Source organism: Nicotiana tabacum, chromosome 22, assembly GCF_000715075.1.
Source record: "Nicotiana tabacum cultivar K326 chromosome 22, ASM71507v2, whole genome shotgun sequence".
Taxonomy (NCBI): Eukaryota; Viridiplantae; Streptophyta; class Magnoliopsida; order Solanales; family Solanaceae; genus Nicotiana; species Nicotiana tabacum.
The window spans coordinates 173966576-173977563 of record NC_134101.1 but is presented as its reverse complement, the minus strand read 5'-3'; the positions used below and the strand labels follow the sequence as shown (position 1 = coordinate 173977563).

Genomic DNA, 10988 nt, shown 5'->3' with positions numbered 1-10988 from the left:
TCTTTCCCAGATGTGCTCATTCTATATAGACTTTTAGTTAATAATTCTGCTGCTCGTATGATAATTTACATATGCTAATATGTGAGTGTTAGTTTAAGTGCACAAAAAGTGATATAGTCGGAAAAAAGCTTCATTGTAGCATTAGTTATCAAAAGAATTAGGCTAATTATAGTTTGTTTGGTTATTTGCATGTACTTTGGTAGCGTGAAAATAATATGTTTCATAAAAATCACAAGAAAAATTCAACATTCTTGGATCTCTTGTCTAACTACATCCTTTTGATCTATTTGATAATATTGATACCTTTAGTACAAATTTACCTAAGTGCTTGCATTGTTTTCTTCTATCACTTCCATTAAAGTAGTGCTTCCATTGGCAAACCATCTAGAGAAAATAATGTATTTGTGATTTACAAAAACGGAATATCTTATTTTCTCAATTTATTACACTTGCAGTGTGTATGCTAAGTTTCATTCTTCGATCTTCATGTAACCTTTTTAAATCTATCTATACAAGCTAGATGAATCGAACTTATATCACACCTTTCTTAATTGCAACATATTATGTATTCTAAGACTATTGCATAACTCCACAATACAGTTTCTTGGCCGGATAACTTTAGTAGAAAAATTACTTCTCTCACTATAGTCGAGTCATTTATAATTTGGTACATATCAATTGTGTTACATAAAAATATTGTAGAGATATATGCTCTAATTTACCAAGAAGGGTGTCCAACCTGCAACAAATAGCCTTCGATGGCGTAAATTTATCACCATCCGTATAATCAACATAGCGAATTTCACTATTTACTGCTAACATGTGACACTCATCTTACTAACTCTGCCTAGCCAAAAAGATAAGACGGTGCTATTCCAAATGTGCAGACCTGCAGACACAAGTGGGATTCACTGAATAACAGAATACGCGTCTGCCCTTCCACATGAACCTGACATACCAAACCCCAACTGCATGACTGGCTCAGGTATACTTTTAGGGGCCATTTGGTTACCAGGATAGAAGGGGAGCTTTGGCGTAACGGGTAACATTGCTGCCGCGCGACCAGAAGGTCACGGGTTCGAACCGTGAAAACAGACTCTTGCAAAAATGCAAGGTAAGACTGCGTACGATAGGCCCTTGTGGTTCGGCCCTTCCCCGAACCCGCGCATAGCGGGAGCTTAGTGCACCGGTCTACCCTTTTTTTGATTACCAAGATAAGGATATTAATCCCGATATAAATTTTGGAATTATAATTATCCCATATTTAGTTGTGGGTATTAGCTAATACCAGTATAGATTCATACCAAAATGGTGGTATTACTTATCCAATATAGGAGGTGGGCTAAATAATCTCATAGGGTATCCCGGAACTGAACCAACAGCCCATAGTTCTTTCAACCTTTCACAAAACAGGAGGTTTCTACATATGCACTTGTACAAGGGTCAAAGAAAATTAGAGAATATCAAAATGTCTCACTTTCATTTAATGGAAGCTACCTGAAAAAGATAAAAAAGACGACAGCATAAAACTAGTTCGATACGACACAAGTGCCACAAAAATCTTTTCTCAATCCTTCTCCTGAACTTCTGATAACACAGTGAGACGCCTCTAGACGTTACAAGCTCTTTCATATAAATTTGACGGAAAATAAGTGGCTAATCAGCTCATTTAGATGTCTAGCATTCAAGAATAAAATGCCTATGTGATGAGGCATACAGAAAATTGCTAGCTTCCCTTTCCCAAAACATACTAAATGCCAAACCACAAAACTTGAGATGTAATTTAAAGGAACCAATTAAGGCTAATCTTTCCAAGCCAAAAGAGAAGAGGGAACTGAGCTAGGGCAATAAACAGTAGGAGATAATGATGCCTACTTGAATCATACGTCCTCACCTCTGCAAAGAGCACTCTTTTCATTGTCTTCACCAAAAATATTCCCATGCACAAGCATGTCCATGGCATCAAAAAGTAGTAAGAACAGTTCCATACAATTGTTCCCAAAAGAGCTATGGACAATCCTGTAAAAGCGTATCCTGCGTATGAAACAATGTCAAGGAGAGGAGCCTCTCCACTACCCAGTGAGAACAATGTCATCTTCAGCAACGAAACTTGCAAAAACCAGCCAACCAACCCCTTTATAAACAGCCAACTGAGAGCTTCTGGGCTAAACCTGGCAAGATATGACAAGATTCAGAGTTACACAAACAAAAAGGGATATAGTGTAGCAGCACAAGATATTGCACGAAAGATAATAGTTGCAATGCAGAACAATGAAAACAAAACAAGAGACTTACACGTGGTAGAATAAGATTACACCAACCATACCAAGAAGTCAAGGAATCATCACCAATCATATCTGACATGATTGATGTACAGAAAACTACTCCTTTGTCCCAAACTATCCTATTTTCTGTTTTGAGGTGTTCCAAAATTCAGTTTATTTTCCAAGAGAACATTCTTTTATACACTATCTAATAGTAGTACCCTTTACAACTCGGTATTTAGAAGTTATCACATGCCTTTTTTTTCTACTTATAATAGTGGTGTCCTGGCAAGCTTGCAACCTTGCACGTACCTAAACTATTCCACCAGGCACCTACTACCTCCCACCGGCACAAAGTATCATGTAACTCTGGCCGTGAAGGCTTAGGCAGACGGGAAAAAATCACCTAGTATTTTTGCCTTTGCTAAGAATGAAGGAGATAACCCAAAGGAATATTAGCACAAAAGGAAATCATCTGGTGCAGCAGATGGCTTCATGCAAATAACTGAATTAGGTATTGGTGATGAAAACGATATAAAATTCCACACACTCATGTTCAAGTATAAATGTCATGGCATTTGGCGCTTCAAACTAAAATGAGGTGAGCAACAATTAACCAAATTCAATGCAAATATTTGATTGGTAACAAGTCATGTACTCATCATTATTACTCAACACCACATTCAAAGCCTAAAGGTAGCTTGAGGAAGCGATAAGCTTACCTTCCCTGCAAACCCAGTGATAAGCCAGCAAGAACAACATAGGTTCCGAAGGCCATAAACGGAATGTACAAATCCGGAGCATTTATGTCATAGATAGGGGGCTTATAGGATAGCCTGCCACCAACGGGCTCAGTGATTCTTGTCCAATGACCCTATACAACAGTTGAGGAGGTTACTATTTGGAAACATAATGCAATGATGATACTCCAATGAGATAAATGCAAATAAAACCTTACTCTGTGTAGGAAAGGGAAAAGAACTACTTTCAGTTTGTTTCTCACATACTGATCATTCACTTGGAAGTAGTACTGGGGATCCGAAAAGTACCTACTTATCTGTTTCCATAAAAAGGAATTGCAAGTTAGAGCTTTGTTTCTACCAGCAAAGCTGCACAACTCCAATCAGTATCATCCAATAATAAAATGTTCGGACAGTATGGAAGTGTTTTGGACACTAAAAATTTGAAATTATGCAGTTAGGACTACTATCGCGGAAAGTATCTCTAATGTGTTGCACAATCTCACCACTCCAAAACATCATTCAAGAGGTGCATACAATCAATGTGATTTCATGACATACGTGGATAATTTTTCTCAACTTGCAATAACAACAACAACAACAACCCAGTAAAATCCCACAAAGTAGGGTCCGGGCAGGGTAGTGTGTACGCAGACCTTACCCCTGCCCCGATAGGGCAGAGAGGCTGTTTCCGATAGACCCTCGGCTCAGAAAGATGGAAATAAAAACAAGAGACAATTCATCAGTATCGTCAACACAACTTGCAATAACAATAAAGCAAAATATTGGAGGTAGATAGCACTGGTTACAATGTAAAGGTGCATGCAACAGAAGCAGGCGAACTCTTCACTAAGAATAAAAATTATCATTTCGTGTTTATTCAGGTGAGAAGATTCACTGAAATCCTGACGATTTCAGAAAATTAGCTTTTAGCACCTCAAATAAACAAATTGCAAAAACTGCAAAACATTTATGGCTCGACGTGATACAGAAGAATTTCTGGTGCACATGAGACTTCTCCTCGCTAAAACAGTTTTGAAAAAATTACAAGAGAGGAACATTTCTAAAAAAATTAATTCTAAGATGCTGTCGCATTATCAGACTAATCCAAAGGATGGCAATTAAATTTATCTATGTACTGATGGTTTCCTCTTTCTTTCTTTTATTTATTTTGCTAGTTTCTGCATAACTATTTAAATTGCCTCAATCATAAAACAATTCTAATTCCATAACTCATTGTGGCTGATATATTTATCAATTCTGAAGAAAGTTTCTACATCATTTGCTGTGTGTGGGCAAATCTTTTTCCCAGTGCAGACTGCCTTAGCAGCGTAGCTCCCAACTGCAGCTAGACCAAATTGCCTGTACAATCTCCCCCTTCTCCAGAGTCCCAACTTCACTTCCTTCAGTATTTTCCCCTTCTCCAGAGTCCCAGCCTCACTTTCAGTATTTTCCCCCTTCTCCAGAGTCTCAATGTCACTTCCTTCAGTATTTCCCCCTTCTCCAGAGTCCCAACCTCACTTCCTTCAGTATTTTGTCATCCTGTGATCCTTCTCTACTCACCTTCTCCTTCCTAACTTAGCCATCAGGGTATTTTCCTGGGTCAATTAAACTGTAATTTGCTGCATTAGGTAAAATCACACAGAATTATGTTACTTTATTTACAATGGTGGTTGCCGAGTCATTTGCGCAACTCCCTGACTAATCCCCAGGTACCTGCTACCTCCCTCATATTTAAGTATCGGGTAACTCTGCCACCAAGGCTTAGGCATAATGGAAGAATTCATCTTGGACCCTATTAGGACACAAATCTTGATTCCTAAGGTTGACTCCAACTCTTAGACTGCTAGCCCACCTCCTTAGGATCACAAAGAGACTCAAGTCTACCACCACCATTTTCTATGATTGCCCTTGTTAACAATAGTCATTCCTGAAAATCTGGTACACACACTTCACATCAAAATATTTAAGAGTATTTAAACATCAAAGGAGAGGCAAACATCACTGGTGTAAGAGCTGAATCAGAAGATGGTGTAAGGATTTTTCAGGTTTATTATTAATGGGTCCATCTCCTTTAACCAGCCATTTCTCTTCTCCTAAGCAGAGATGATATGACTTTTTCTCTCTCAGGAAGAAGCCAATTTTGTTAATACTGAATCATTCTCTAAATTGCACACTATGGAGGAATGGGAATTTCTTCACCTTGTTTCACTATACTATATGGTGATGGACAAAAGAACTCCCCTTACGTCTGAAATTCAATACAAAGTTCTAATCAAACTTACATTACTGTATCAAGTAACAATGTCATTTTAATGATGTCATCAAAGTTAAAGACAAATTTTGAAATCTTACAAGAAGCTATGAAATGTGGAATACCCTAGATAAAAAGCAATAAATAAAAGAAAAGGAAATCAATTTTCCTTTGCCTACACAGAAACGATATTCCTTTGCCTACTGTTATGTCATTATGTATTCCTAACATACGTTTTTCATCACCTAATGAACAACTATTGACATAAGAATTATTGAAAGAAACCTATACAAATAAAAGAAACTACATTGAAAAACATACATTGCTTTGAACATACTGAGAACTAGATCCAAGGATTTTTTCTCCATAAGCCCCTAATCCACCTCTGATGAAACCAGAGCTAGCACCCGAGAATGCATTTCCAAAAGGATTCGCCTGCGTATTAGCAGGCGGTCTTGGAACTCCAGGCTGTGCTCCAAGGTTATCATACATTTCTGCAATACAGGTGGTTTTTCCCAATACAAGTGTGAGTAATTCAACATATGCAAAATCCTTTTTGTCATTAATATATTGGAGGCCAGGAGTTATAGCAGCTCTCTGGGTCTGATTTCTGACATTGATAGCATAGTGTTTAGTAAATATGCTATGAACTATAAGCAGTAGAGAAGTTGAAATCCTGCATTGAGTGTAACTTAGGTGAAAGTACAGCTGGAAATTAGTTATTAATCACTGCTTCAAGTCTTCACCATACCTTCTAAACACCCCCCAACTAAGGGTTAAGTTTAATAGTAGGATTAAGAGAAGTAATGAAAGAAGGAAGATTGGAACCCGTACCCAATCTTTTGCATGCAGGTCAAAAATCAATCACACATACACTTAAGCCTAGGATATGACAATTTGAGATGCCATCGAGATGCTTTACATGCAGGGCAGTGGAGAGTCTACAAGAAGAGATGATGGAAATTTAAAATGGCAATAACGGCGTGTTGAAAAAATGATGCCCTGATGTGTTCTACATCAAGAGACAAAAAAGCACAGATTACAGAGGCTATAGTCTGAACTAGGGAATCGATCAGGTGTGTCTGGTGGGCTTGGGAGGTTGGATGTGTCTTCAGGGGAGCGGCCTAGGTGCTTTGGTGATTCGGTATAGCCGAATGTTTTCTTTGTTAGAGGCTATTCCAATGCCTTGTGCATTGGTGAAAATTTTAATGAGTCTTTTAGAGCAACAACAAACTAGTGTAATCCCACGAGTGGGGTCTGGGGAGGGTAGGATGTACGCAGTCTTACCCCTACCCTGGCGAAGGGCAGAGAGAATGTTTCCGATAGACCCTCGGCAAAACTTTAGAGCATGTATAGAAATTCAGGTATAATACTACAACATTATAGGAGGAATTATGGGAAGCGAGGCAGGAGTCGGACGGAAACTTTAACCAAGTAAAGTTATGACAACCAGTAACATGCAAATTGCTGAACAGTTGAATGAACTTTTATCTACAGCAATCGCGGGTATCATCACAAAAACACAAATTAAGGCCAGCTTTCTTATGGTTGTCAAGACAATTGAGATGCTTACCTTACTGAAATAGTGCGGTACAACTTTAAATTGGGACGCCCGGTTGGCAAAAAGGCAAACTTCAAGTAATTGTGCACTTGGATTTTTCAAAAAAATCTGCAAACAATAACCACTTTTTTTATAAAGATCTGCAAACATTAACAACATTAATAAAGGCATAGTGTTTGTCTTTTGATCAGGTAAAGTAAAATAAAGGTTTAGTTTCACATGAGCGCAGTTAAAAACATTGACATGCAATTACCACTTCAACCATATGAACCAAATTCTAAATTTCCAAAACATGCTGCCCTACAAACAACACCTCAATGCCAGGCTCCGTACAAATTACCACACATGAAAAACAAGGATGGTTTGTGCTGAATTAAATTGATTTTGACTTTTAGAATTCTCAGTTTTACTTTACTTCTTTCAATAGGAGTTTCAAACTTCCTTCCTATTTCAGAAGAATTTGTCTCATGAAGTAGAAGGCATCTCCAAAATTCTCAGCAAAGAAGTACTTCCTAAATAAATCAACAGAGTGTCTACCAACACAAATGAGGAAGAAATTTTCTCTTCCTAAGTGTAAATTGTGAAGCAGAGCTGTTCCCCATTCGCTAAACATGGAATCACTTCAATCCATTGAGGAGACTTTAGACCTAAACTATTGCACTGCCATCATGCAAAATGTCAACAACAATTGCACTCGTGTTTTCCAAGCATCTTCTATCTCTTCCTAGCAATAGCCATCAGGAAAACCACTAAAGATAGTTTCTTGATCAAATCAGGAAAATTCAGACACCCCCCCCCTCCCCCAAACCCCCCACCAAAACAAAACAGAAATTCTTAGGCAACTGGCTGCCTAAATCTGCCCCCCCCCCCCTCCCAAACCCCCCACCAAAACAAAACAGAAATTCTTAGGCAACTGGCTGCCTAAATCTGCATAAATGCAATCCAAACATATACTCATAAAGTATAAGTGCTAATATATGGTCCAAGAACTCTCTAAAACTAAAAAATAACTGCGTCAGCAGGTTCAGATAATTCCCATACAGAGTAATCTTTTGGCTCAAGCCAACTGTAGCCGAGGCGACAATTAATTTTTCCAAGTAAATTTTGTCATCAGATCATTTCAAAATTAAATTCTACATGGAAAATATCTGAGTTTGTATCACAGCTTGTTACAGAAAAGGATGCAGGTTTTACAAGTTTCAAGAACACAAAAGGAACCCAAAAAATCCTTTTTTTTAAATTGCATTTCATTTTTAAATAGAAGTAATATTACCAATACTCAAAATAGAAACCAATGGAGACAGGCAATTAACAATATGAAACCATCTACAATGCAAGTGCGCAAAACGGCATAACCAAATAAAACCTTATAGATTAAAAGAAAATGTGTGGATCACAGATAAATGATAGGCTAGAGATGAAAATGATGAATCAAATTTTGCCAATACGGAGAAGTTACTGGAAGATTAAAAAAGAAATTTACCTTTCTGGAAAGCCGGAGAGAAAGGAAAGGTAATAGTAGTATATGCTAAGAGGCAGTAATGGACATTTCAAACTGCAATCGATGACAAATAACGCGTTGAGCGAGCCCCCCAGATCCAAAACTTAGAAGCCAAGATTGCATAGGTAGAAATTATGAGACCCATATTTTATGACCCGACCCAGCCAGTTTTTTTTTTTTTATTGCTAAAATCATTTTCTTCCTCTAATTTTAAGAATACAACTCATATATTTTTCCTATACTGATCTCCCGTAAAAAGAAGTAACTAAAAAGTAAATTTTTATAATGAGTGATAAAATCGATCTTTCATATCAAAATAATATTTGTGGCACATTAGATGCGTGTTAATACTTAATAAAATTATTCCCAATTTATCATTTACAATTAACAAAATGATATTTTAAAAAGAAATCAAAGAGAACAGTATTCTAAGTTGAGTTTGCTAGCCATAGTAGAGATTTTATATCAGGTGGAAATATAAAGAATTCTAATACTTTTCATTTTATTTTTATTTGGGACAAAAATGGCCTAAAATGAGCTGAGAATATGATTTATGAAAATTCATATAACTGGTCTCGACTTGTTTGGAATTGAAAGTAATTGTAGTTTATTTGTTTGTTTGTTTGTTTGTTTCGAAGGGACTTGGTGATCATATGAGCAAAAACCAAAGGTATGTGTGAGCACGTGATTTTTGTTTTTGCGCGACAGTCGCTCCAAAAGAATAAAAATTGGTCCTGCTGTACAATTTTTGGATTTCTGTGCGGCACTTTGTTGATTTGTTCGTGACTTTGGCCCGTTTTTATTTATTTACTTTATTAAAACAAAATTCAAAAAAAATGTGTACGTGTCATGCATAATCTGAACCGTAACATGGTTTAAATAGAAAAGCATAAACAAGCATCTTTGTCCGTGATTTTGTTTTGTTTAATTTTACCTATTTTGAATTATTTTAATGTGTGTGCAAATAATTGTATTAGGTGTTTATTTTTTGATTTGATTTTTATTTTTATAATAAAAGTAAAAAAGAAAAAAAAAGGAAAAAAGGGGGCCCTTCCCTTCCGGACTTGGGCCAATTCTAACAAAATTGGCCCAAACAAATAGCCCAAAACCCATGCCTGCCCGGTCCAGACCACCTGATACCCAGGGCGTCCAAACGACGCCGTTTTAGTCCAGTGTGATTTGGGCTGTTGATCTCAGATTGATCAACGGCCAAGATCACTTCCCCACAACCCACTGAGGAACCCGACCCGTTTTCACCCGGACCAACCCAAAACCCTTTACCCTCAAAACGACACCGTTCCACTTAAGACCATCAGATCCAAACCGTAGATCTAGATTGATCTAACGGTTGAGATCAACCCACCCACTAACTATATAAGCCCAGAACCTTTACCCTGCCCCCCCTATCCGAACCCCAGCCTTCGTCTCCACGAACCCTTCCCCTCAAACCCTAGCCGCCCCTGCACACCTTCACCAGAAACCCGGCGGCATGAACGCCGGTGACCTCCACCTGAACACCATAGAACCCCCATGCCGTCCTGAACCCGAATCTACCAACCACACACCTCGAATCCTATCCCACCTTCTCGAATCTTCATTTGAAGATTCGAGTCGGAACCTAATCTACACCGATCGGCCCTAAATTCATACCAGACACTCCCCAGACCCCCTCGTGACCAAACCATACTTGGTTTGGTCCGAATATGACCAGGGAAGCACGAATCCTAGATCTGAGTTTTGAAACCACAAGGTTCCTCGTCACTGGTTCATACCCGTTCGAGCCAAGGAAATTAAGGTCTAAGGGACCTTAATCGAAGTGTTTCTCATCTGAGAAACACTTCGATTAAAGTCCGTTCAGCCTTAAGAAGAGTCTGTCCAAGTCCGAGTCAAGGTTTTTGATTTTTTAAGATTTGAGGTGAGTCTTGCTTTCTTTCTTATTTCTGTTTGGTCCATGTGAGTGATTAAATGTCTGTCCATGTTTTGTTTCAATTTGCGTCTTTGAATTTTTACCAACTTCTGTTTGTCCACTTTGCCCGAACCACTGTGTTTGTTTGAACCCCTCATATTCTGATAAGGCATGTGTATTGGTTGTATTCCAAATTTGTACTGACTAGTTGACTCCTCGAGTGTAATTTTGTTTAGTCAGTATAATTCGAATCATGCATCGATACTGTTTAAATGTCTGATTTTTGGCTACGATTGTGTATGTTAATGCTAATATAGTCGAGTCGACATATGTCGTCAATTAGTTTCAGCTATCCGAACAATAACAAATCGACTTACTTCTGCTAAGCATTTGTTGAATCAATTAAGAACCAGTTTTGTTTACTTATAGCGGTTGAGGATGTTTGGTTTAAATGCGGAATTGGAGGGCATGTGCACTCGTGCACAGCATGTGCATTGGTGCACCTCATGTGCCTTGTGCACAGCCTGTTTCCTGCATAAAAGGGCTTTTAATTTTAAAATGGTTTGACAGCATATGCTGTCAGATACATTCTACTGCCCATACTTTGCTTTAGTTTAAAGAAGCATTAAACCTTTTAAAAGTTAAATCTGCCAGGGAATGTTGATGGGGTTTAATACTTAATTAGCTAAAGTGGGACTGAAAATGGAAGGCACATGGGAGGGGTATTGGTGATAATCTATCAGGCTGTAAAAGGGGCAGTAT

General features: G+C 38.1%; 1 protein-coding gene across 2 annotated transcripts; it reads right to left on the bottom strand.

Annotated features, from left to right (window-relative positions):
• Positions 1 to 1562: 1562 nt before the first annotated feature.
• On the bottom strand, positions 1563 to 8438 carry LOC107809373 (uncharacterized). 2 transcript variants are annotated; one of them, XM_016633983.2, is made up of 6 exons: positions 8303 to 8438; positions 6832 to 6927; positions 5580 to 5752; positions 3223 to 3321; positions 2987 to 3138; positions 1563 to 2171 (listed from the first exon to the last, which is right to left on the bottom strand). In XM_016633983.2, the coding sequence occupies exons 3-6, from the start codon at positions 5748 to 5750 to the stop codon at positions 1784 to 1786; spliced, it is 810 nt and encodes a 269-aa protein (XP_016489469.1). In that variant the 5' UTR covers positions 5751 to 5752; positions 6832 to 6927; positions 8303 to 8438; the 3' UTR covers positions 1563 to 1783. The 2 variants fall into 2 exon arrangements, with proteins under 2 accessions (XP_016489469.1, XP_075100603.1); XM_075244502.1 differs by lacking the exon at positions 8303 to 8438 and adding an exon at positions 8093 to 8205.
• Positions 8439 to 10988: the final 2550 nt, after the last annotated feature.